The sequence below is a fragment of the Bradysia coprophila genome, chromosome II (assembly GCF_014529535.1).
Source record: "Bradysia coprophila strain Holo2 chromosome II, BU_Bcop_v1, whole genome shotgun sequence".
In the NCBI taxonomy this organism is placed as follows: Eukaryota; Metazoa; Arthropoda; class Insecta; order Diptera; family Sciaridae; genus Bradysia; species Bradysia coprophila.
Genome location: NC_050735.1, coordinates 3745406 through 3771871, shown reverse-complemented (window position 1 = coordinate 3771871; position 26466 = coordinate 3745406). Strand labels below are relative to the sequence as shown.

General features: G+C 36.7%; 4 protein-coding genes and 1 long non-coding RNA gene across 9 annotated transcripts; 2 read left to right on the top strand and 3 right to left on the bottom strand.

Moving 5' to 3' along the window:
- Nucleotides 1-1059: 1059 nt before the first annotated feature.
- Nucleotides 1060-11461, bottom strand: LOC119067346. The gene is made up of 3 exons (XR_005085923.1): nt 11452-11461; nt 6914-6920; nt 1060-1092 (listed from the first exon to the last, which is right to left on the bottom strand). It is a non-coding gene; the product is annotated as an uncharacterized LOC119067346 (long non-coding RNA).
- On the top strand, nt 6249-8664 carry LOC119066606. Its single transcript, XM_037169171.1, has 5 exons — nt 6249-6440; nt 6504-6548; nt 6608-6884; nt 6959-7162; nt 7232-8664. The coding sequence occupies exons 1-5, from the start codon at nt 6393-6395 to the stop codon at nt 8611-8613; spliced, it is 1956 nt and encodes a 651-aa protein (XP_037025066.1). The 5' UTR covers nt 6249-6392; the 3' UTR covers nt 8614-8664.
- On the bottom strand, nt 8909-23353 carry LOC119066913 (putative nuclease HARBI1). 2 transcript variants are annotated; one of them, XM_037169625.1, is made up of 4 exons: nt 23342-23353; nt 9883-10336; nt 9751-9824; nt 8909-9651 (listed from the first exon to the last, which is right to left on the bottom strand). In XM_037169625.1, the coding sequence occupies exons 2-4, from the start codon at nt 10255-10257 to the stop codon at nt 8922-8924; spliced, it is 1179 nt and encodes a 392-aa protein (XP_037025520.1). In that variant the 5' UTR covers nt 10258-10336; nt 23342-23353; the 3' UTR covers nt 8909-8921. The 2 variants fall into 2 exon arrangements, with proteins under 2 accessions (XP_037025520.1, XP_037025511.1); XM_037169616.1 differs by having other exon boundaries at nt 8909-9824.
- On the top strand, nt 12250-25975 carry LOC119066933 (protein NASP homolog). The gene is made up of 4 exons (XM_037169650.1): nt 12250-12405; nt 24544-25250; nt 25319-25596; nt 25661-25975. The coding sequence occupies exons 2-4, from the start codon at nt 24575-24577 to the stop codon at nt 25871-25873; spliced, it is 1167 nt and encodes a 388-aa protein (XP_037025545.1). The 5' UTR covers nt 12250-12405; nt 24544-24574; the 3' UTR covers nt 25874-25975.
- On the bottom strand, nt 16312-21939 carry LOC119067125. Of its 4 annotated transcripts, XM_037169922.1 has the most exons (6): nt 21583-21937; nt 21239-21434; nt 17579-18117; nt 17293-17508; nt 17098-17235; nt 16313-16894 (listed from the first exon to the last, which is right to left on the bottom strand). In XM_037169922.1, the coding sequence occupies exons 3-6, from the start codon at nt 17820-17822 to the stop codon at nt 16629-16631; spliced, it is 864 nt and encodes a 287-aa protein (XP_037025817.1). In that variant the 5' UTR covers nt 17823-18117; nt 21239-21434; nt 21583-21937; the 3' UTR covers nt 16313-16628. The 4 variants fall into 4 exon arrangements, with proteins under 4 accessions (XP_037025827.1, XP_037025817.1, XP_037025799.1 ...); XM_037169932.1 differs by lacking the exon at nt 21239-21434 and having other exon boundaries at nt 16312-16894; nt 17579-18112; nt 21583-21939; XM_037169904.1 differs by lacking the exon at nt 21239-21434.
- Nucleotides 25976-26466: the final 491 nt, after the last annotated feature.

The window sequence follows — 26466 nt, the reverse complement described above, 5'->3', positions numbered from 1 at the left end:
AAGGCAAAACGCACGACTGTGAGGCCACTATCGTGGTAACAATACAATTTTTATGGACGTATTGCTTATTATTTAACGTTTTTACCAATTTAGAACATTTTTGAAAAATCATTGCGTTACAGACATGTCACTATCAAGTGATTTTCTCTCATAAGATCCTGACTTTCAGTCAAGGGAATAATAAGGTTTTTGGCGGTGTATTTAACATTATTAGTACAGAGCAATTGTATTCGGTTAAATTCTGTGTCTTTTCTAATTTTTTTTTTCTAACACATACCGCTTATCGGACTGGTTATACATACACATACGAAGCATATCGACGATGAAAAAAAAACTTGAGCCGCATAAATCCTGTATGCCGCACTGGTATTTCTACAGAGGCGCCGAGTCAGAACTTTTTATTTACTAAACCTTTCATTCAAGCTATGCCTATAAATTTACATAATGTTGGTATATAAATGGTGTCGTAAGTAGCTTACTGATTGTAAGTTAAGTAAGACGAGGTAAATTGTTCTATAAAAATATGAATATTTACAATCTCCTGAAAACAATAAGTGGTAGCGGGATTGGGTGTCAATAAGACTATCGTGACAGTCTCTTGCGTGATAGGGGTAAATGGTCCCTGTTAAGTTAGTTCACGAAATCGTGCAAAGCGAAAGTTGAATTCGTGCACTCGGCGAATGATTGATTCGATTTAACTTTTTTTCTTCCCTTAATGACATTGAGCACGAGTTTTGTATGCCATTTCGACAATTTTTAAATTTTCCTAATAAATTCCAACTCATAGGCCGGTTAACAATCAGTGCATATATGAGTTTATATTTTTGTATCAAAAATACTTTCTGCAACTTTTTCATCAGTCTTGCTCCTACAGGTCAAATTAAGATGGGCGGCTTTGAATGTCTATTCCTCAAAATTGCTTAGATTGCATATTTGACATGAAATCATACCAATGTTTTAGCACCAGCATTCATTTGGTAATATTGGTGATGCTGAGCCGTCAAACAAAGCGTTGATAAATAACGAATTCTTGTGAATTATTTTGGATCGAACTATCGAAATATCGGATCGAACTGCCTGTAGATCAGGAAGCTGTAAGTATTTATAAGAATCTCGGACGTCACATTTTGCATCGACAATGAATATGTGGCCGCACACCGACTCATTCTGGCCGCTCGCAGCGATGTATTTGATATAATGTTGTACGGATTCGCGAATGCCAACCGCGATATTGTGTACATTGAGGATATCTCTATGGACATATTTCGCCTGCTGCTCAGCTACATTTACACGAATCACGTCGACTTGAGCCATGATAATGTGATAGAAATTCTTTATGCAGCACACAAATATAATCTGTCATTTCTGGAGGACCGATGCGAGCATTTCATCAAATCTCATAAAACTTATGGCAATGTTCTAGCTACCATAAATCAGCTCTTTCAGTACAGTGCATTCGAGACGATCAAAAGTAAATTGCTTCAGTTTGTGTGCAACAATTTCTACGAAAACTTTACAAAAGTGGATTGCTTCGTGCAAATCGATTCGATTGATTTAATTAAATTGTTGCTGGAGAAACTGTTGACCTCGGATCACAAACCGGACCATGGTCGATTTGAATTCGATCTGTTTCACATGCTCATTCACTGGGCAAAGATGAGAACCAACGAATCGAGCGGGTCCGCCGGCATCAAGTGGGACAAAGTTCGTAGCTGCTTAGAGGGTGCGGAACAGTTGATCAATTTCGAAAACATGAATGCCGAATTGTTGAACAAATGCGTAGCGGCGAACCCGGGATTTTTCACCAAAGACGAAATATGCAATTTCTTCACGCGTGAAAATCTGCATGCAGACTCACAGTATCAACGGAATAACAGTTCGTTCGAGGTGTGTGATGAAGGCGAGGGATTCGTGCTCTTCCGAGCTGATCCGAAGTTGATGAGTCGACAATTTAAGGCCATTCTACCTTCTGCCACATTCAAACCTTTTGGATCGTCAGTTGAGCAGATAGACGAATAATGGTTCGGTTTTACCATTTTTTCTTAGAAAAAATCAAACCGAAATGAGTTCTGTACTTAAATACGTTGTGTACGTTAAGTATTTTCTTAATATAATGACTAAACGGATAGAGGAGGCATTTTTGTTTTCAGTTAATGTTTCTGCTTTAGAAAAAACGTCTGTTTGAGTGCATTGTTCGATCGTCCATCGAAGAGATCTGAAAGACCTACGAATACTAACTGTGGATGGTATTGAGCTTTTCAACCTTTCACACACGGCAAGTATTATATATCACCAATCAACGCACTTCAAGTAAAAGTGCTTCGAGTGACAGCTGTCAAAGAAAGTACTACTTTACATGAAAAAAAAATTTACAGTGCCAAAATTTGTTTGATACACTTTCCAGTTTCAGCACTTTATTTAGAGTACCACTCATGCTTGAAGTGCGTTTCACCAATATATTGACGAGGGGTAACCGACTGGCCAAAATGGTGGCAAATCAATTTCTAATTCCTGTCAATTCCGTTTAATTACCTCAATTACCGGTCCAACTCGTCTAATTGCCGGATTCGCTCTATTTCCTTCAATTCCTTTCAATTCCGTTCAATTCCGTTCAATTCCTTTCAATTCCCTTTCAATTCCCTTTCAATTCCCTTTCAATTTCCTTTCAATTTCTAAAGGTACTTCCTGTCAATTCCTTTTAATTGCTCTTAATTCCTTTCATTTCTTTCATTAACGGATTAACACCACTACTTGCCGGATTCGCCCTTCGATTCCTATAATTCCAATCAATTCCTTCAATTCCACGAATTTTCGAAATAATTGCTCGATATTTTCAAATAGATATAAACTTAAAGTCAAAGTTAAACCCTTAAGCATTTTGGAAAAAGAATCGTCAGACTATATCAAGAAAAAATTTGGAACAACTATGTTGTCCGACATTTGTGACTCATTTTGTTAGAATCTTTAATTTTTACTCATACAGTGAACGACATCTCAAATGTCTCACTGTCATTTTTTTCAGAGAATGTCATTGTGAATTTGCAATGACCGCAATGACACAATAAAATTCTCAGAAAAATTTGACAGTGAGACATTTGAGATGTCGTTCACTGTACTTTTAGAAGAGATTTTTCAATTTCAATTTAGATTGAACCGTCCAATTGACTGCAGTTTTGTTTAAAATGATTTCACATCGCAGATCATTGTTTATTTTAGATAAATAGTATTTTTCGTACCAAGTCAGGAAATGACAAAAAACTTTTGTGCCGACAACTGAAATACGACATATTTTGCCATGATTTTTCATTAAGAAATGTCAGTTTTTCCCGAACTATATATCGTGCAGGAATAGTTATTTACGTATAAATATGTTGTGGACGGTATATTTTAGGCAATTTCGCGGATTGTAGCGCGAACGAAGTGAGGGCGACAAGCGAAAGTGCCTAAAATAAACCGTCCACAACAGATGCGTATACAACGTTTCATGCTGAGGGCCTAAGTTACGAGAAAAATTCCGTAATTTATGCCCAGTGCATGAAAAAAACTTCATTTCTTTACGATTTATGGTTTATGGTGAATGTGAAGTGTGTATGTTTTCAAGAAAGTTGCTGTGTTTTGTCTATTTCAGTTGTCCGATGCACAAAACGTTGTTCGTACCTCGACAGGAAATGGATTTGTTCAGCACACGTCAGCAAAGGCAAAAGCACTCAATTTTTTGTTTCGCTCAAGTGATCGACATCGTAAGATTTTAGGCTTTTGAAAAGTTGATGGAATAGATGATATTGTCGCTGATGCATTTTTTTTGTAAATTTGGTTTGAAACTGGAGCATTTCGCAAAGGCAATGCCCCAGCCTAACATTCCATCGACGAATATTCACTTGTTTGTTGCGGCTCAAACTCTTCTGTATCTGACTAACAAGAATCGTCCGAAGAAGAATCCTTCAGTGTGCATATTTTGAACATAAAAGGACGTTGGACCTGTTCTAAAATGGAACTGATCAACACTGTACACTGTTATTTATTGTGCGGGAGCTTTTAAAATTAAAACAAAAAGGAAATAATGTGGTTTTGAATTCGCTGGTCCTTCTTTCCGATAATCACACTTATCAGCATTTACTCTCATTTACTTTCAATTCCTTACAATTCCACATATTTCCAGTCAATTCCTATCAATTCCGATCAATTCCGATCAATTCCTGCCAATTCCGATCAATTCCGATCAATTCCGGTCAATTCCATCAATTCCAATTATTTACCGGATACTCCGGCAATTCCTTTGAGGGTGTGTAGTCAATTTCCCGAGTCGGTTACCCCTCGTATATTGATCATTTGTTTGAACATTTACTTTAACTGAAGAAGTTATCAGAAGACTTTATTTTGTTTTAACTTCAAAAGTCCATTCTTTAAAATAAGGTCATAAAATCCATAAGCGCCCTGGCACACTGCAATGAGTTAAAACAAAATCCTCTTTCCACTTCATTAACTTTGAGTTATGTCAAAGCACTGTCAAGCACCGAAGCTGACTTTGACATCACTCAATTAGAAGGCCAAAAACACACCTGTTGACTACTTTTAAACATTTTTTGATAACCATTGTATGAAAAAGAATAGCCAACTTTGATCGGTTCAGTCCTCTATTTGAGTGACGTCAAAGTCAGCTTCGGTGCTAGACAGTGCTTTGGTTATGTAAATAACGTCGTCTGCTTCAATGCTGCGCACATACGATCACGCGTATCGAAATGTTGGACCGTGCAGATCAATCGTTGCGTCGTTTAACAGGACGTTTGGAATCACTGAAAATATCCGCATCTGAAATGCATATAAATAAGGAGCTAAAAATTTAAAACAACAAACAGAGCTTTTGCTCTTCCCTACCACTCATGGTACGTTAACCCAATAGGTTAAAAACGACTGTAAGATCGAAAGCATAGGTTAGGGTACTATACACGGTGAGCTTGAAAATTTTTTATTAGACCTATCGAGGAAATGTTTTTAGTGGTTTTTGCAGATGGCAGTATCACGAGTAAGAATAACATACAGTGATTAAATAATTTCTGTGTGCCGATCCAGCAACAGCTGGTGTTGTATCAGCTGGTGAACGTTGTAACGATTGTTTACTTTTATCTTGTTGCTCTCTTTATACAAGGCTGTATACTCTAGTCTTGATGATGTGGTGAATTTTTTTACATGTAAAATCATCGGAAGTGGTGTGTTCCCGCGTATCTAATAAAATGGCGGTCTGTGTGACCTCCTCAAAGTATACAGCCTTGTCTTTATATGCGTGTGAGTGTGTTTGACGGGTAATAGACGATAAATTCCGATTGTTCTAACAATGAAAATAGACACCAGCTGATACAAAACCAGCTCTGTTGCTATAGATCGACACACGAACTTATTTTATCACTGTAAGAATAAATTTTCCTAGGTCGATTTTTCGTTTTTTTTTTTTACATGAGGGAAGCTTTGGAGACGTTTTGGACCCTACTGTGGACTTGTACAATTCATGAATGGTTAGTCTAAGGTACAATTATTAATATTTGGCTTTGAAATGGTAAAATTTAGGTTATATGAAATATCAACTCAATCACCCCAGGCAATAGAAGGAATTTGCAATGATTTGTAGTCAACACTGCAAGGGGATTCCCGTTGTGTTACCTGCTACAACAGTAGTGCCCGTATTCAATGTTAAATCTCCAGTCAAGTTGACCTGGGACCTGTTGCGATAAAATAAACGAAGTAAACTTGTTTAGGGAAACGCTGTTCTGAACCTATAGCCCAAATGTCATAGAATTTTGTAGAATTCTATAACATTTCTCGTACATTTCGTCTTAAAATTACTGATGACTGCGCTCTATTTCACTTCTATGAAATTTCATGGATATTTACCAACTGAAATTCAGTGCCGTTGATTACGAACCGCTACTAAATTCAATCTATAGGGGGATAGAGCAGGTCAGGTAGTACTAGTTATACTTAAAACTACCAAAGCGACACCTAAGCTGAACACGGTCGTTTCGTGAAGTTTTATACTGAAAACTGTCAACAAAAAACATGTCATATTGTATCAATATCGCGTCAATTAACATTTTTGAAAACAGTGAATATTGTCCCGCTTCGACAGTGCCGACAGTGCCGCCTACATTTCATTATTCATAGAATTTCGTTACTATTCAATCCATTCAATCTAGTATGATATGAAAACAACCATCATCTGATGAGAGCTGAGAATGTGCAACTGTCAAGACTGTCAGTTTTGTAAATATTTTGAACATTTTAACTGTTTTGATAATCTCTACGCAATTTTTTACTGTTTTGAGTTTTGCCTTTTTCTTAAATGAGAGACGTGAGACAAAACGTGTGTTCTATCAAGCCAAGTTCAACGAAGCTGAAAGATGTCCGATACTATTGATAAAACTGTACGAAGCTCTGCTCAATCAAAGGTAATTTTCGTCTCGTAGCTCGTCTTCAGCGAACTAAAAGAAATATTTTTTTTTTAATTGCAGCCACAGTATCGCAAGCGACCGTCAAGCCAACGAAGACAATATGATGTAAGTTACCAAACGGCGCTAACTTTATTTTCGTTCTATTCACTATTTTGGTTCTTTAGGCCGTATTTCCGACTATTAAATTTACGGAGCCCTTTTATGGTGACACGACATGCCCTCATAGTGCTTTCTGTGGATTGAATAGCTCCTCTCAGGCACCTAACGTCGAAAATATTCTTAAACCGTCCATATGGCAGTCGACGTATCCTACCCCCGTTGTCGATGGAGCCTTGGCTGACCCGAAGGTTGATCATTGCTTGGAATTGGCCAGGCGCAAAAAACTGTTCATTCGAAATGTTCAATCGATTAAACAGTGTTATCAGAAGAACAAGTCGAAAAGTAAGTACAGTAAAGCGAAGTGTTTCGACAAACGTTCTGCTTTCATTGTGCTCATTACAAACATCCGTTTTTAGTCGAAGAGGAAATGAAACAAATCCCAAAGGACAACATTAATACGAAGATGGTCAAGAAATTCGCAGAAACTCTGGAAACTGATCCTGATAAATACTTCAATGGGACGTACGATTGGTATTTCACGGGGGGCAGTATGGATATTGTTGATGTAGATGGTCAGGAATTCTTAGTTCATTCGGAAGGCAACGAATTGCAAAATCTGAGTGAGTAACAGTCGGCTCTAAATGCATAAGATGATGTGAATGCCATCGATTCCTTTCCTTCTTTCACAGAAATCTCTAAATTGACCAGCAACTGCGACATAATTCCTACTACTACCTACGACAACAACACTAGATCATTAAACAAAGGCAACACGATCTACGAAATAAAATCCGTTGTCAACGAACCCTACTTCACCGTGCGCCAGAAACACCAACTGACCATAGCGCATTTACGTTCGGACACCCTGAAACGACAGAAAATCCATTCCGAAATACCGTTGGTGACCAGCGCTGTCGATGAAGCAATGAAATTAATTTTAGTCGATGCCCAGCAGCACCTTCAACTATTTAATTTGATTGACGGGAGACCAATCAGTAAAACTAAAATTTTTACCGATCGAATGACGATCGACAACTGGAGCAGTGTTCGTTTCATCGACTCGAATCAGTTCATTTGTGCCAGTCGAAAAATCGTTGAGGTCTATGATATACGACAGTCCCTTGAACCGGTGATGCATCATGATTTGACCAGTTTCTTGGGATATTGTGAGGACCTCACATGTATGGAACAATCGAACAATGGCTGCAATACCTTTATTGCCACCACACACAAGTTGCATGCTTTCGATATCAGACATGCAAGGAATGACATTGAGCCCAAGTTAACGTGGATCCATCAGTTGAAAACGTCACCAATTTTCATGGACATCAGCAAGAATGAGAATGTGGGCGAAATGATTGTGATTGCCGGTATTAAGTCGGGCGATGTGAAACTATTCGATACGACGACAGTGTCTGATGGTGGGACAATATCAACGCATCTACCGTATTGCCCTGTCAGCATTCATGATGCATATAAATACGCTAGATCGGTTGGCAAATTTTTAGATCCAAATTCTTTAGTTCAGTATCAACTGCGACAATCAAACACCGCAGTCAAACTGAAGCCGATCAAATTGAACAAATTTTCGCTGCTGACCAAAAACACTAGTGGCGACATTTTCCAGCAAGACATCGATCATGTTAGTGGAAGCATCAGATCGGAAAATCAGGAGCCCAGAATCAGCAAAATGGTCAATTGGGACAATGAGTTGCGTAGTCGGGGAAAAAGTGAAAATCGATTAGGGATGGCGGTTACCAATGTCACTAACTTTCAAGCTATGGCTTCCTATCTACGTGCCAATGTGCACACCGACATCGACAATTCTAAAGCTGAGTCTGGTACACCACAGAAACAAGACTGGGAAATGAGCATAGAAGAGCTGGCTTCGTATCAAGATGTACTAGCCAACAGTCTACTCGACAAATGGGTTATCGCTCAAGATGTCGAAATGGTTGAAGAATATGCCGATGATCGGATGGACAGCTGGGTGGATTCAACGGTGGAACAGTATCATATATTCCAGGAAGATGTTTGTGTTAAAGGTGAACCGGAAATCCGAGAATATTGACCGGTTCGACCAGTAGAGTAAATTCTGTAAATAAAGGAGGAAGTCGATGTTCACCACTTTGTTTAGAATTTGAGATAACTTTGAAGGTAAAGGAGTAATCATCCTCCCTACACAATCCTTTGGATGCGTTGAATCGGTCCAGGGTTGTTACTAGTCAATGAAAGAACGGTTCGTGGACTCTTCAACATATTTTGTTTTCGAAGTTTATTGGACATTCGGGAACAACTCCTGAGCTAAGGATAAACCAACTTCGGTCATCGGATATTTTTGTGACGAAATCAAGACGCCAGCGACGGGTCAGCAAACATTTATTTCGAGAATTTCGCCACAATTGCATTTCTCTTGTCCAGCGCCCTTTGATCAATGGTAAAATCATGGCAAGTATTCGTCGAACTAACAACCGTCGTATCATCCTCTCCAATGTCCAAATAAAACGAATCATTTTGCTGTATGCAAAAGTTATGCATCGCACAGCAAAGTTCGATGTAATCAGTTGCCTCTCGAATTTCCAGATTCTTCAAGCAGGTAAAGCGTTCAAACAATCGCTTAATGGCAATATCTATGATTTTACGCGACAATTCCAGGTGCATGTTGAATTCGTTCTGTTCGTGCGTCTTTCGGAACTCCTTGAACGGCACCATGAGATACCGTTTGATCGGATAACTTTTGTCGCCAATCAAATGGCAATTGGGCGCTATGTACAGTTCATCGCTTTCGATTCTCGATTTAATACTTTCGTTAAATACGGAAACATTCGATACGGCAACCTGCGTCTCATCGGCCACAAATGAATCGAGGAATTCTCCTTTTGCATCGCAAACGCACTGTAATTTAACAACTTTGCCCGTTTTAGAACTTCGGTCCATCGGCGATGGAATCGGAATCTCTACACAGCCAATGACGCCACAGATGTTCGGTAGCTTATTGTCGTACACCAGGTATTCGTTGAATTCTTCAGTGATTTTCTTTGCACGCTCTTTGTTCGGCCAGCTGATGAAAAATCCCTTGTTCAGCTTTATTGTGTCGCGTAGTCGATTGAATGCTAGACGACACAAGTGTTCGGATACGTTGAATCTATCGGCTGTACTCTTTATGGATTCCTGTGACGTTAGCAGCCACAGTGCGATTAAAATTAAGCTGGTTGTTGAAAGGGGGATCGATTCCTTTTTGTTTTGCAGTTCAATGTTCGGTGTTAGCAGACGTACGAGTGACTGAAAATAGAATTTCAATTGTTAGAATCAATGCAGTAAACAGTTCAACCAAATCTACCTTAAACGTCGACCTCGAAATTTTGTATTGATTTTCGAAAGTGTTGTCCTCGCATTCTTGCAGGAATTTCAGAAACAAATGTTTCTTTGGCGCTCCTTGAGCTGTTCGACTGACATTGCCAGCAGTCGGACGCCTCTTAGCCAGTGATCTAATTCCATGCTTTGAACTGAATCCGGTACGTGATGGGCTTTGATCACTAACTTTTCGTTTTTTCATTAATTGAGAGTAAAAGAATAGGTCCAGATCATCGTCCGAGTCTGCGTCTTTCGCGAATATTGATGGTGCAGTGATGGTCAATAATTTATTTTCATTTAGCAAGTCTTTGGCTAGTAATGCCGCTGACTGAATTAGGAAATCGGAAGGGTCGTCTGTCATTTTTTTTAAATGGTTCTCAAGCACTAGGGGTTGTTTCAATAGATTTTATTCTGTGTAAAGTTATGTGTTTGTTTAACCTCTTTTGTTTTGGAGTTGATTTGAATGACATTAGTTGACATTAGCTCCGCAGAAACAGAAAATGTAGTAGAAAAGGGGTTTGTTTCGATTATTGAACTGTAGAGCGCGTCTGCGGCGTGGGGTAATTTGGCACACGGTTTTAAAAGAACGCATTTTTCAACTACGTAAAAGGTGAACTCGCACACGATTTTTCGATACCAAAATTTTTGTAAAAGAAGTCATTAAGTCGATGACATGGCTAAAAAGCATTTGCAGCAATAAACTTGCGTGTGCGACTTCACCTTTTGGCACCGTGTGCCAGATTATCCGATACCCGTCTGCGCGACTTATATTCTTCGTCGAACTTTCTTACACAAATTTCGATCATGAAACAAAAGGACTACCACTCAAATTGTTATTGTTTCCTAAGTACAGCTGAATTTAAAAAAAAAAAAATAATTTTGACAGACAGGATTGTATGGAAATCCAACATAACACCGAAAAAAATTTGAATTTTCATACACAATTCAAATTTTTAACGGTCAAAAATTATTTTTATAAAAAATTCAGCTGTATTTCTGGCTGCTCTAGATAAATTCAATTCAACTTTATTTATCACAGGACAAAAAGGAAAAACCTTGTACAATGTTATGTAAACAGCCGCGATGAAGCGGGTAACATTGGTAGAGTCGTTTTGTCGTTGTGTCATTTTGCGACAAAGTGGTTCAACGAAAAAGTGACAGTTGAGAAAATTCTAAATTAGATTTTTTGTTTTGATGTGGTTGATTGTGATGATTTTTCGTTTTCTTTCGTACAAACGTATGAAAATTTGTGATTTTATTATCAACAATAAGCTTACATACTATGTAGTAAAATTCGTGTGTAGTGTTCTCCAAAAATTTAAAATCCGTGTCCAGTGTAAACAGCCTCGATGAAGCGGGTAACAGTGGCAGAGTCGTTTTGTCGTTGCGTCATATTGCGACAAAGTGGTTCAACGAAAAAGTGACAGTTGTGAAAATTCTAAATTAGATTTTTTTGTTTTGATGTGGTTGATTGTGATGATTTTTCGTTTTGTGTGTGAAAAAGTGTGCAAAATTATGATTTTATTATATTAATAATTGATTAATAATGTGCCACCAGTGACAGTGTTCTCATAAATAATAAAATCGGTGTTCAATGTTTTCAAAAACGAAAAATTCCATGGCCAATGTTCTCGTTCTCATAAACATTAAAATTGGTTTTAAGTGAATAGATCAAAGAAATTGTTACGTTGAGATATGAACCTAGGAAAGCACTCCAACGACCTGATTCATTTCATATGATCCCGTCGGTCTAGATTCTAGATCTGAGATTTTTTCTGATTCAGTTTATGTGAAGAGATTTTCTCTGATTAAATTCCTGTGATCAATCAATTAAAAGCCTCAACCCAACATGATTTTAATTAGACTTTCTTGTTTCAGGCCAGGTTTGACCTGTTGCGAGCATTAATTATGAAAATATTTATTATTTCTTGTGTTCAATCAATTCAAATCGAATTCTTGAAAATTAACATTCAAAAATGTTGCGCTAAAAAAATCCAAATTTTACGACAGATCCACTTTGTCGCATTTTCTCATGTCGCATATTTCTGTCTCTGCCACTGTTACCCGCTTCATCGAGGCTGTTTAGTCCAGTGTTCTCATAAACACATTCAAAAATGTTGCGCTAAAAAAATTCCAAATTTTACGACAGAATCACTTTGTCGCATTTTCTCATGTCGCAAATTTCCGTCTCTGCCACCCGCTTCATCGAGGCTGTTTAATGTTATGTCGTTCTTTCATCTGACAGTAGAGCAATATGCTCTTTTTTCCTGCAATTGAGAAAAATTACTTGAACAGACTATATGGATCACAAGTTTCATTCCACGCAGTCATACCGATTCTAAGAAGATCGTGTCATCAATACATTTATACATCTCCACCATCAATATTGCACATAAAAAAGAATTTACGCGGTTACACGGTTTCGTGAGTTGTTTGTTTCCAAGTGAAAAGTTGCAGCATATTTCCATTCGTTCGTTTTAATTTCGAAGCCGAAACAAAAGGAATTAATGTAAGTCCCGTTTTAAAATTATGGATTTTCAATTGAGTGGTAGAACAATTAGTCGAGGAAGGAATTCCGTTTAACACGGTGATTGAGGTTAAGACTGAACTTTTTATTGTTTTTGTCGGAAAGTTTGTTAGTTGCATTGTGTGAAAGTGAAAGTTGATGAGCATCTTACTTACGAATGTTGTAATATTGTACTGGAAACTGATGTGCATTCGAACGGAAGACGATAGTTAATAAATCGAAAATTCACTAACGATAGGGACGCGATTGTGAACTGCTGTAGGACAATAGATTCTATAATTTATTGCTAGCTATCAAAAGGAGATAACTCAATCACATTGAGGATACTACTTATGAAATCCAAGTATTTGATTTGACCTGAGTTAATTTCTAACAGAGTGAACTGAAATCTTTCTCTTCATTTGATTTAACATATGTCTTGTCTTGGTATATAAGCGAGACTATACCGGCTCATTGTTTCATTTCGTTGTCGATAACAGATGATGATAATCGTCTGCAACAGTCGCAAAAATGTATTCCAACATAGTAACTATGTAATACATTGCATTACATTGATTTCGCTTTATTATTGAATGTGAAGCCGGTAGGACCGCCAAATTGTACCGCTCAAATGATTTTGCAGTGTTAAACATATGAAATTTTTGTAAAACCGTAAGGCCGAAATCACACGAGCAATTTTCCGTTGATGGGATCGTCAATTGTCAATGCTGCAGAGTAAAATAAGCCAGGCAAGACCTCTTGATTTGACTAGGAACCGGAATTATCTGGTAGCTTTATGGTTTTCGAATAAAACTAATTCAATTTATGTCACTGTTCATTTAAGTTCATTTAGGTCACTTATTTGACTTTTCAAAAATGAACCGATCCTGCCTGATCAGATATTCAATACATGCTAAACAGTGAAAACGCAGCATAATTGTCGATCCCATCAACACAAAATTGATCGTGTGTTTTGGGCCTTACCTCTGAGGAGTCGTCGAGTCATACTGATTTCCACATAAAATTTGCCGGAATTGTAAGTAAGTGAATTAGTGAGTTTTGATATCAGCGGGACGGTGTCTCCAGATATTATGGAATAAGAATTGACTGGACTTGAGTATGACATAAGATTTGATTGTTGTTGTTATTCAGCAAGAGGTCCATACTAGATAGCCTCAATACGAACAGCACACACTCTACGGATAATAGCGGCAGAGTCAAAATGACCCAAAATTATATCAGCTAAATTTGAAGTTTTTGTTCATTATCAAAAATAAGGGGCACCTTCCATACATCTCGATTGGACCACGGGAACCACCTGGAACCACTTGCAAAAATCAAGCAAAATTTCGACTCTGCCGCTGTTATCCGTAGAGTGTGTGTTGTTTGTATTGAGTTGAAATTGCATTAAAACTGTAATTCGCAAGACTTCTTTCTTGAGCGAATCGGTTTTGCGTTATAGCAGCTCCAGTTCTGTTTACTCACCACTGACCGTTTTTCGACTCAGGTTAAGAGAAAGTTGGTTTACGAAAGGTGTAAATTGGTCCGAAAACTTTCCTTGACATTTTTGTGTAAAATTATTTGTTTTTAAAGTAGATGAATCCTTGAGGCTGAAATGTCTAAGTTGGCCTAAGCTTGTTTACCGGCTGGTCCACTTATACATAAACATTGCTCAAACGTCGTTCTATGGACTTAATAGTGACATGCACTAGCGCTGAAGTCGTAAGAGCACGCAGTGTGATTGTATAGCCGGAACAGCTGGCGTCACAAGTTTTTTTTCAGTACTTCATTCTTTCCGGTAATAACTTCACTCTGGTAAATATCTATGAAATGTCGAAATGTCATAGCATTTCTCTATGACGCATAATTTACATTACAAAGGAAAATCAATTGGCGTCAATTTCAATTCAGCTTTTTCTTTCTTTAATATTTTTCATTTATAATAAGGCAAGCGTTACATATATAATAGTTTATTGTTTATCTTAATTAATATGTTTTTCTTTTGCTTTTCAAAGCACCTTTTTGCTAAAAGGTTCTCCATTTTGCTTTAGCCCTACAATTTTGTTAACTATGCTCGCTATTTTATACATTGATCACCTTCAATGACATATAGTTATACATTTTCTCTATAAATTGAAATCAAAAGGCTTCTACTGTCGACAGAACAGATGAGACGACCGTCTCAACTGTTCCGCTTAATACAGATTATTTCTGTTCAAAAATTCAGCATCAGTCAGATTTTTCGGTTAAACTTGAGCCCTTGGAGGAAATATTATCGAACGTTTAGAGTTCGACAAGCACAGTTATTATGTAGGCAGCACATTTACTTATCTAATTTTATTTTTATTTCTAGACTTTATTCTAACTAATTATCTACTTAACAAACAAAGACTTAAACGAAAGAACTTTCAACGAATGAAATAAAATGAAAATTTGAAGAAAAATAAGTTCTCTCTAAGTCTCTCTTAGTAATCAAAAAAAAAAATTGTTTAATCAACCTCCGAGTGAAATAGAAAGGCCATTCATTAAATATTTCGTTATCTATTTCATAGTCTCATAATCTTACGATTTTATTTCCTTGCCTTTATAAATAGACCGGTTAAACGAATTGAAGTTTTGAAGATCAGCTAAAGAGGAAAATAAATTCCGCTTCTGCGGATGCATTGTTCTTTCATTTGTACAACTGATTTGCTGATTTAATAAATCTATTTAAAGTACCACACATCAAAACTTCGTTGAAGTAAGTAAGTTGTTAAAATGCACAGAGATAAATTTTTTCAATATTTGTGTACGGCAGGGCCTATTTTTGAGAATGTGATTTTGGAATTTTTGGAATTTTTAGGAATTTAAGGAATTTTTCAGGAATTTAAAGAATTTTAGGAATTTTTAGGAATCAAATTCTCAAAAATAGGCCCTGGTACGGTGGTGGGATATCAAATGGTATATTACAGTCGACGTCAGTAAAATATAGACATGAATTTTCATCAGCTGTTATTCAGTTTATCCACTCATACAAACAAAAGTGCTTTGTACATCTTCATACAGGTGAATTAGTTACACGAATCGTGTGGTAAAGGTGAAACCGCAGTAAGACGCATGAGCAATTTTGTTTGTATGAGTGTACCAGCTGATGCAAATTTGTCTGCATAAGCCAAAACAATGATTCACAAGCACTGTCACAAACTGTGACGTAAATTTTCCGCTTTTTTTTCGGAATAAGTTTCTTACAAATTCCGTCCATTGCGATCCTTATTTTTAAGCTGTAAAAATTTGGATGTCTCACCGATTCAGGCCGAATATATTTTGTTGTTGCAGTGCCTGTTGACTCAAAAATATTCAGATTCGAAGTAAACATAGTTTTACGGTTCCGTACCGTATCTTCGGTGTGAAGCTGTAAACATTTAGCTGATGTTTTTCTGTTAGATTTTACATTAAAGGAACGATTACAATAGCAATATTCTAAGATAATAGAAACATTACTCCTTCTCCCGAGCCTACTCCTTCTCCTTTTTCTCCAACCTAAGTAACTAACTTTGGCGTTAAAAAAAAGTTAACAAAAATAATGATTTTTTACAATCGTCCGGCTCTGGACTATCTATGTAATTACTCTCCAATTTGGCTATTTGTTCCGTCTTTTTCGATTTGATAAACGGGATGTGATGTCACCGTGAATATTTCAATAGAAAATCTTTTTAAAATGATGATCACTGAAGTCTTTACGCGATGTGCTCCACAGTGCAAATTATAAGTGGTCATCGGTTCATATATGAAGAACAGCTTCTTTCTCTCTCCAACTGATTTGAGACGGTATTTTCATTTGGTTTTATTTGTGCACTTCTCATGATGATGTTACATTTGGAATACTTCAAGAGAATTTGTGGCGAAATTTATTAGAAAATTTTTGTTTTTATACATATTACCACAATGAAGAGTGTCCACTACCGCAAAAGCGGTGTATTTATTCTAATAATTGCTGTTTTCTTAAGCAACTCTCTTAACTTAGAAAGACAAAATTGTGTGCTTGATAAAGATACAAAAACCATTCATTCGATCAAAGAAAAAGCAATCGATTCTCCACATGGGCTTGTGCTACCCCTTTCAATAAAATGTATGTTCAAGCTTTTACTTCAGTTTTAGAAAAATAAATTTTACAAAAATCTTCATTCCCACCCATCACTTCTCGCTCTGATTATTCCATCATAATTAAATGCAATTTTCACCTTGATTTACGTTGACGAATACGAATTGTATCGCATAATTTTGGATAGCAAAATCCACATACCCGACGTGATTGAGCACATTAATACGCCGCACCATCCCAAACTGAGACTCCACGATTTCGAAAATATCCGAGCTTCGAAGAGACTTTTCGCCAGATGCGATACGCTTTTCGGTGCAATCAATCCTTCGATGGTCCCGTCAAAGTCATTGTCGGGCATTTCTTGTTGACGCTTCACGTAAATGATCATGAGCGTGAACAGGCCGAACAAAGCTGGATTTATAAAATGAAAAATTGGAATTGGTTAGACAGAAAGAAATTAAAGGAAAAGAAGGGAAAATAGGGTAAAACTACCGAATACGTGCACCTGCTGTAACACGAGCCCGATGTTGTGTTTTCTTTTGTTTGTTCGCTCGTATTTGGCAGGTTTACACCCTATCAAAATCGGATAAGTAAATTGTTGAATGGCGACGTACCTGCTAATAGGTACATAACTCCAGTAACTAAAATTGCACTGATTTGCCGTTGACAAACACCAAAAGCTCCTACTAAAGCGGCACTACCGAGTATTATCATACAAACCAGAGAACATGATATCGACAAATTTTGCATACCTGAAATTTCATTCAATCAATTTCCCTTCAACTCTTTTTGGTCAATTAAATTATTACGAATTCTTGGATGGTTATTTGACGGAAATCCTGTGTTCCGATATAAATCGTCACCGCTCAACACTACTTCGTCAGCCAAGTAGTTGACACACTTTCGTGTATTGGGAAATCCCGATCGTCCCAAAAATCGCATATCTGAATCGGTTATATCGATGCACAGTGTCCAAATACCACCATGCATGGGTACTAAAAATAAATTGTCCCTACGTCCGCCCTCTGAAATATATAAATTTCTGTTATCCGTCCCACAGTGGGAAAGATATTATCTGAATCACATGCAACTCACGTTGAACAGTTACAATCGCAACCCGTCCATTCAATTGCCATTCTAACGCATTTGTCGTGTTATTATGTGTAAGTTTTTCTAAAATTGTTTTATCCCACGTTACATTCTCCCAATGATCCGACATAATGGCACCGCAAAGTAAAGCCGTTGTACCGGTAGTTACCAATAAAGTAACAAACAAAAAAATTACCGGCGGCGGAGCCATACAACACGCCCGGTTCGGTGTTTCCGTTTGCGCATTCATTGTCAGTCCCGAATAGATTGTTGAACTATTCAGGCTCTGATCCGAATCACAAGCGTTCAACTCGCTGGTCGAGTCTATTTTGTATAAAGCTTCATATTCGTATTGATGTGTATTACGATGAATAACCGGCCACGTCCGTGTCGTCGTTTGATTCTTGCTCAACGATTGATAGTCTTGTTCGTTAACACACCGAGTTTTCACCTTGACACGTCCACCGGATGATGATTTTATGAGTCATAAGTCTGTGTCTCGTGATTTCATTGTCGGCCGGTGCGGTGTGGGTGGATCGTCTGTGCTGGAAAGTGAAAGGAATAATTTGGTAAATTTTTTTTTGTTTGGTTTTTTATTCCGCACGTGGCGTGGTTAGAGTGCGCTGACGATTTTACAAGAGTTTTTGATTAGCCGATTAAAATTGAATAGAATTAACAGGATACGACATTATACTGACCGCATAGTGCAGAAAATTGGTTGACATTTGCTGCCCCAATTAATTGGGAAAACTCAACCAATTTCAACAAATAACCAAGTAACCAAATAACTCTTCCCGGACTGTTATATTTTTTAAAATTCTCAACTAGCATGCATAACGTCACACAATAGCGGTTTAAAGCTGCAATTTCTAGTAAATATTCTACCAACTAAATTACTACACTATCGCATCATATTTTTACAGCCACGGTCATCAGGCAGAACCGTTCATTTTCATTGTCAATGCTAACTTTCCCGATAAAATTTAATTAAGTTTAAAATGTCCATCCTGCCAGAAGTTGAACGTTACTATAGCAATGAACCTCATATTTATCTCGTTACATAAATTTCCGAGAAACTTTCATAATTACGCTGCTGAGAATTGGCAATTATGGTATAAGTGCTGCAAAAACTTTTAAATGAGAAATTATTAGCTTCCCTTTTAACCAGCGAAATTATGAGATTTTTTTTACAGATTCGGTTCGTCCAACGCGTTTATCATGTCGTCGTAATTATTATTGATTAATATTTTCATGTAATAAAATCTTCATGAAATTATGTTTGACGATTGGCCAATTCTAGTTCATCATTCACATTTCACGCGATACCATTTGACATATACTACCAATGTAAATCGACAAATCACACAAAACCGAAATCTTTCCCTTCAAAGCATGCACTTCGTTTGATATATATTTACCAAAGTTTCTGATATCCTTCCATCATTCGCAAATTTTTGCGTTCAATTAAATTAGTGAAATTGATGGTCTTTGTGGTGGCTTTATGAAAATAAAGACAAAAATTTCGACTATTAAATTTATCGTTCCAATGATTATATTCCATACAGAAGCGACGATGATACTAGAAATGTTTATCGAAGAATTTCATTAGACACCCTGAACGAACGTTTATGAGGTGTGTTTATTGTCATGGGAACATACATATAGGGTGATGGTATACAAGTTTTCTATTTAATATAAAGTAAAAAAAAAGTTGACTGGTCATTCGGCTCGATTGATGATAGCATTCACGAGCCTTCGTATTCAACAGCAGTTTACTATAAAGGAATTTTCGATTATGCCTTTCACGTTTTTCGTGCACATATTTCTTGTGGAATATTCTCTGAATGACTGTGCAAATAGTGAGTGAGGGTGACTATAAAAATAGCAAGTGCAGTTCAATTGTTGCATATATCACGTTGTGATGTACGTCATTTTAAAAATAAACAAATAAACAAATACTTGTTCTCGGAAGTGAATTTAAACAATAAAATTTCGAGCGAACAACACACTGCCTTTTGTCACAAAATAACAAAAACTCGATGAAAATGTTGCGATTGAATGAACAAACGTGAGCAAAATTTAGTTTTGATTTATAGCGGAAGATGTTTTTCTTTCTGATTTCCGAATTTATCAAATCAAATAAGTCTACAGTGAAACGACGGTAGATATATTTTCGATGTTTTATTCATACGGTGTGTAGGATGACGGAAATCTGGGGTGTTTGTTGAATTTAGACAGAGTGAGAGAGAATTAATAAAAATTATCGCTTAAGACGTGTGTGTCTAACGAATTCTGCAGAAGAAATGGTATTCTTAACCGAAAGGAAATCGTAAATTCATAAATTTCGTTGACAAAGGATTTTCAAAAATAAAAATCCTCTGAGGTTTTTAAACGATTTTGAAGGATTTTCTTTTGAGTTTTGAGGATTTTTTTGTATTTCCAAGATTTTTTTTACATTTTCTGAGAACTTTGTTTGATTTTGAGGTTTTCAAGTATTTTTCAGGGATTTTATCGAGGGGACAAATATTCGTAGAAAATCTTTTGTCAGTCAAAAGGAAATCCTTCGAAATTTTACGAACGAAAATCCTTGAAAATTGAAAATCTTCTAAAAACTATAGAAAAATCCTCAGAAGATTGTCTTTTCGAAAATCCGTTGTCAACGGAATCAACAAATATCAGCCCCTGGGATTTTGTTAAAAGCTTTGTGTGGATTTTTTTGTCATTCAAGTCAAAGTCCTCACGTTCAAATAATCTCATGGGTGAGCCCACAGGGGCAAGCTTGTTATTGCGAAAGTCAAGTCAAGTCAAAGTCAAGTTTTGTGTGGATTTTTTTGGATTCGGAATATTTTCTTCGATTTCGAGGAATTTCTTGGATGGTCCTTAGATTTTCGTCGATTTTGATGATTTTCTGATGAAATAATTTTCTAGTTTTCCAAATAATTTCCAATCCCCCCCCCCTCGGTCTTAACAATGTAATATTACGAAAAAAATATCTTACGAACATTGTTCCATGCAGTTGCTATTTTAACGGTGCTATACTATCGTAGAGCTTTATTTACAGCATGTCGTCATACGAACTTGCCTGTGCTACGGAAATCACCAAAACCTTATCAATCATGAAATAAAAATTCCCACAATTTCTGGAAAGAACGTCTACCAAATTTGAAAATAACTTGTCAGAGCTTAGTGTGAATGAATGGCTTTTATCTGAAACGATTTTCTATAAAGAAAAATGTCAATCGATGTCAAAGGCTAACAACTATTTTGATACCGTGCTCTGACTAATATTGATGAGTTTAAATAAACCGCAATTAGTCAACCGTCTTTATTTAGCGTTCGTGGTGCACATCACAAAAATATATCTAACAGCTCACAAACCATTTTCAAATAAAAATTTCTAGCATACGCAGACGGTAAATAGAGAAGGAGAACTTAAGTTTAATTTTATTGACAGACTTTTATATATTTGCTCTGTATACGACATAAACATAAACGAAAAGTTCAACTTCGCGCAAATACATTTAACCTTGACCTTGACCCAATACATCTATTTACTATAACGTGTACTCCTCTTATCCATCAGCTCAGCACACAACACGTAAATTTACCACTAAAACTAACCGAAATCCACTAAGAAATGCAATATCTTTCACTTCATTTACATACCGATACATCTTCATGACCGTGTGTCGGATGCTCGTGCTGGAAGCTGGATTCATTCTGTTTAAGCATGCCGAATTCTATACCCTCTTTCGGTATATATGTTGAGATTGAAAACCTTTTCATGTTTTTGTCACACTTTCGTTGATTTTGTATACATAAAAACAAACCATAGAGTTCATGCTAGTACATGTTATAGTGTCTATCGATTATACAAAAAAAAAAATTAAGCATGCGGGTTACAGGTGGAGCAGTTAAAGAAATCACTTAAAATACGATAAAAGTAAATTCATGAGATCTCATCGTTTTGTTATTATCTTAATGGCCCAACGTTCGCATTTTATACGTACCGTTGAATCAAGCTCGATAGTGATGGTTGAGTGTAGACAAAGGTTTCGTACGCACAAATATTCGTAACAAGGAAATTACATGCGAATTACTTCAATTACACTACACACGCGATGTTAAATGTTACAGCAAAATGATCTTGCTGAACGATTGCGATAATTTTTTTTTTTTTTTTTCGTTTGTCTTGCAGCACCACAACTTTTGCTTATATTTTGTTTCAATCAGATCAACATCGCAATTTTTATCTTAATAAATAGACAAGAGAAGAAATAAAAATTTTCCTTGGATGTAACTATTTCTGTATATCGTCGCGACTTGTCGTTATTGTATATGAGGACGGACTGAGAATTTGTGTATTTTTCCAAGTGAATTTTGAGAAGAAAACAATCGTTTACGTATCTATCTATACATACATCAGCAAAAATCACATTATGCGCACCATTGATGCGCTGTCTATCAATACAAAGCCGGTCGCTATGAAAACCGTGACTAATCTTGTCTCTAATGCGACGACGGTAAAGAGAAAAAAAAACTGTTCTATAGCAATCGTTTCGAATGATAGTTTATGCAACAATGACAAAATGTTTAACGAAAATTTTCTATTTGGCGTCAAATAATACATAGGGTGTCGTGATTGTAAACATATTTGCTTATCTATCGAAAACACTCACATCGACTGTAGGTCAGGGTTTTTTTTGTGTATGAATGCAATTCATTGTTTTTCTTCACTCACCTGTGTGTGCATAATGTTAACTTTAGTATAGAATATGGTTGGGTTTTTCAGATTAGACTGATTAAGGAAAAGTTCCATGGACTTGCATTAGAGTGGATACGATTTTTAGAAATATTTTTGGCTGAATATTTCACTACTGCAAAGTTGAAGCCATTCGTCGATTCGTCAATTAACTATTTTGTTGTTGTTGTAGATTTTTAAATGTCTATCTAGCGCCGTAATTTTAACCAGTCAAAATAAAGTGTTTTTATTGTAACTTTTGGTTGATTTTGCGAGTTTTTCGAAGCTTATAAAATTTATATTTTGACAAAGTTTTTGGAAGTTTGAAGCGAAAAGACAAAGGTCATATTCACTATGGAATGGAACTTTTTTTTTTGGCTCAATTCAGCTGTTCTTCAATTGTATCTAAACAAGACAAAATTATCTCCGCAGTAGCTTTCTTTTATATGTTTTTGTTGTAGGGCAAGGACTACCAAATACTATAGTGAGCCCCTAAAAATACAAATATTCGTAACAAGGAAATTACATCACACACGCGATGTTTTACTCTATTTATCCGCTGATGGAAATTATGTTTAAATACGGGGGAGTTTATGAAAATTTCTCGGGTTTTCAACGCCTACATGAAGAAAAATATGCACGTATGTATGTCTTGGCAGGCGGTTTCTAGGCATTTTCTAATGTCTACAACACCTATAAACCGATATATTAGGCATGTTCATTACAAAATTCCCTCAATCAATTAATGTGAAAGTTGGGATCAAAAGTCGGTCTATTCGATCTGTCAAAGTAACATTTTAAACGTCAAACCAAAAATGTTTATCCAAATAATCACAAAATCGTTTATTTTTCAAGTCTATTTGACTGATAGAATTCAGGGAAAATAAGCTACTTCGTAACTATTTAGCATACAAATTTTGGTTTGACGTTTAAAACGTCACTTTGACAGATAGAACAGACCGACTTTTGATCACAACTGTAACAAATATTGAGTGATAATCGAATTATCATTCACTACAGTAGCAGACTTTCAATTTTGTGCACTATTTTGATTCAGCTGTTTGCCCAGCTGGTCCATGTAAACAAACAAACTCAGGTAATTTTATAATCAGTAGTTGGATAAAAATGGCAACAGTGGTTTGTTGAAAGCATATTTCGAATGGAAAGTATGTTTCGTATGGAAAGCGTGTTTCGTATAGAAAGCAGGTTTCGCATGGAAAACATGCATTGATAACGTATTTCGCACGGAAAACATATTTTGAGTGGACAGCCCATTTTCTAATTTATTGAACTTCATAAAGTGTTATATGAATAACATTAAATCCTTTTATTTGAATCGAACTTCTAGTCTCTTTATGTCCATAACATTCATATCATCGAACTTCTCATTGGTTCTTACTTTTCCTTTGAATTCCGATGATTAAACAACTCGTGGTGGTCAAAAGTTTTAAAACACTGAATTAGGCATTGAAACAGAAAATTTTTGAATTTTGGAATTCACCATCTCGTAGATTTTTCTATGCAACGTCTCAGCATCTAAATTATTTTAATTAGACTATACTCTAGGTCTAAAATGATTTTAATTTCTAAATAATTTAAAGATTTGCATTATACATATAATTAATGTACCAAATTCGGATTAAAACAAATGTTCGCACGATGTTAGTGATACATTAGACTCATATGAGACTCTCTTTAGTTGTATTGTTGACGATAATAAACAAACCACTGTTGCCATTTTTATCTACTCCTGATAATAAAATTAACTTACTTTGTTTACATGGACCAGCTGGACGAACAGCTGAATCAAAATAGTGCACAAAATTGAAAGTCAGCCACTGTAGAAAACGGAGGGTGTAAGTGTGCTGATGAGACTATTAATGTGTAAAATTGATTACGATTACTGATATTACTATCACCAAGTTACTTTTAATAGTCACTTAAAATCTCTTCGAAAGTTTGATTCAGAAGCAATCCAAATTGAGTGACTAAAAATGCAAATTATTTCTTTATGTTTCGGTGTACGTGTACACTCACAACGAAATTGGTTCGATTCTCTTGTCTGTTTCCTTAACTTACAAATGTGTGTTTCACAATTGTCTTTTAGTTGGAGTCAGTCCCACGTTCCACGCGATTCTCAGATAAACCTACAGAATTCGCACATTACGCATTACGCATTGTTATGAATGTTAGTCCGATCTTACAAAAATAATAATCTCCGTTGTTTCAGACTCAGAACGTAAGCATCCAACGACAAAATCATGGCCGATAAAAGCGAGGACGTTCAATCGATTGACGATAAGGTTACTCTTGCTAAAGAGTTGTATGCAACTGGCAGTCGTAGCTATTTGGTCAAATCCTATTCCGACGCTCTTGAGGACTTGAGCAAAGCATGTGAAATGTTCGAAATTGTTCATGGTCATTTGGCCGACGAATTGGGTCTGCCATACTTAATGTACGCAAAGTCATTGATTGCCGTGGCCCAACAGGGTGAAAATAAAATTGTTGATGTGCCGGATGATGAAGAAGAACAGAAGGATGATGATGAGGAACAGAAAGATGTTGAAGGAGAAGGTAACGACGACGATGATGATGACGATGAAGAGGATGATCAAGAGACTGACAAGCCAAATCAGGCTGATAATGGAACCGCAGGAAAAAGTATTACGAATGGCAACGGCACCAATGGTGCATCATCATCTTCTGAACCACAACCGGGAACATCATCCGTGGCTGAGGACAATCAGGAAGATGATGATGCCGATAGTGACTCTCCAGCTGCTAATTTACAATTGGCGTGGGAAGTGTTGGAGTTAGCTGTAAAAATTTTCGTTCGTCAAGGGGCGCCTGCGTTATCGAATTTAGCGGAAGCCTATTTTGAATTGGCTGAAATTTCGTTTGAAAATAGCCATTTTGATACTGCCGTGATGGACTACAGTGAGTCGTATAGAGAAATTACTTTACCGGAAGGAATTAAACAAATTTTTTTTTTCCTATTTTCACAGAAAAATCGGAAGACATCCGTATGAAATTGCCAGATGATGATCTTCGAATGCTGTCACTGATTCAATACAAGATCGGCTTAAGTTACTACATGAATCAGTCATTTGACGAATCCATTGCAGCGTTCAAAAAGGCATGTGATATACTCGACTGTCGAATGGAAACAGCCAAAAGCAAAGACGAAAAATCCGACAAAGACGTTGCTAATATCGCTGAACTGGAAGAGATGAAGGAAGAAATTCTAGCGAAAATCACCGAAATTGAAGAGATGAAGCAACAGGTAACAGTCGTTTGATCTCCGAAGAGAAACAGTTTTTTTTACGATTTTTCATTTCGATTCACAGTCAACTGAAGACGTGAAATTGTTGCTGGCGAAATTTTTGAATGGTGACACTGATGCTGGTCAATCAAGCTCTTCGGCGGCATCGGCGTCGACGTCGGCCGGTGAATCATCGAAACCTAAGCCAACAGACATTTCTCACTTGATCAAACGGAAAAAACCGGACACACCTGACGATGAACAGTCTAAGCCGATTGCGAAGAAACTGAGCATTTAAATAACATGATTGTAAGCCGTTGTGGGCTGTTAATTTATAATTTTTTTGTTTTTTGTCGTCGGCAACAGATGGGATGAATAAAGAAAGTGAAAATCCTTTTTTTATTAAATCATTTGATTTGAAGTGAAGAAGGTGTAAACGGATGCTCAATAATACCAAGGTGCTAAAATTGAAGAATGAAACCATAAACCATCTACCGACTCATGCTACAAAATTTAGTCACAGTTCATCTAAAAGCTGTCCCATCTTTCTTCTAAAAGTTAGTAACAAGGGAAGACAATATTTGCAGCTGACTGTTGCTTTATCGAGTCATAGACTTGATCGAGGCAATTTTCTATCCCTTTTGCAAAGTGACGATCAGTAGTCCTATAGTGTTGACCGAGGAGTCGCATTGAATTTGTGAGTTGCCAATTTGTAGGTTCGATTTTCAACAGCATCACCATCACTCTTTCTATCGGATCTGTCCTCAATAATAACATTTGATTGAATCGGTTCATTGGTTTGCGGTTGTGATAGTATCTACGAGCGACCCGTTGTACTAAATGTTAAAAACGTCTTGTACATCAGTTGCACTGTCATTCAGTTACGCGAAA

Excerpts from the sequence above, each read along its gene's own strand:
- LOC119066913 (XM_037169616.1), bottom strand. The coding sequence starts at position 10,257 with ATGACAGACGACCCTTCCGATTTCCTAATTCAGTCAGCGGCATTACTA. Across the intron at positions 9,825-9,882 it reads TTTCGAGGTCGACGTTTAAG|TCACTCGTACGTCTGCTAAC; the intron begins GTAGATTTGGTT and ends TTCTATTTTCAG.
- LOC119066606 (XM_037169171.1), top strand. The coding sequence starts at position 6,393 with ATGTCCGATACTATTGATAAAACTGTACGAAGCTCTGCTCAATCAAAG. Across the intron at positions 6,549-6,607 it reads GCCAACGAAGACAATATGAT|GCCGTATTTCCGACTATTAA; the intron begins GTAAGTTACCAA and ends TTGGTTCTTTAG. Across the intron at positions 6,885-6,958 it reads TCAGAAGAACAAGTCGAAAA|TCGAAGAGGAAATGAAACAA; the intron begins GTAAGTACAGTA and ends ATCCGTTTTTAG.
- LOC119066933 (XM_037169650.1), top strand. The coding sequence starts at position 24,575 with ATGGCCGATAAAAGCGAGGACGTTCAATCGATTGACGATAAGGTTACT. Across the intron at positions 25,251-25,318 it reads TACTGCCGTGATGGACTACA|AAAAATCGGAAGACATCCGT; the intron begins GTGAGTCGTATA and ends CTATTTTCACAG. Across the intron at positions 25,597-25,660 it reads TTGAAGAGATGAAGCAACAG|TCAACTGAAGACGTGAAATT; the intron begins GTAACAGTCGTT and ends TTCGATTCACAG.
- LOC119067125 (XM_037169932.1), bottom strand. The coding sequence starts at position 17,822 with ATGAATGCGCAAACGGAAACACCGAACCGGGCGTGTTGTATGGCTCCG. Across the intron at positions 17,236-17,292 it reads AAATAACCATCCAAGAATTC|GTATGCAAAATTTGTCGATA; the intron begins GTAATAATTTAA and ends ATGAAATTTCAG. Across the intron at positions 16,895-17,097 it reads AGTTATGTACCTATTAGCAG|CTTTGTTCGGCCTGTTCACG; the intron begins GTACGTCGCCAT and ends TTATAAATCCAG.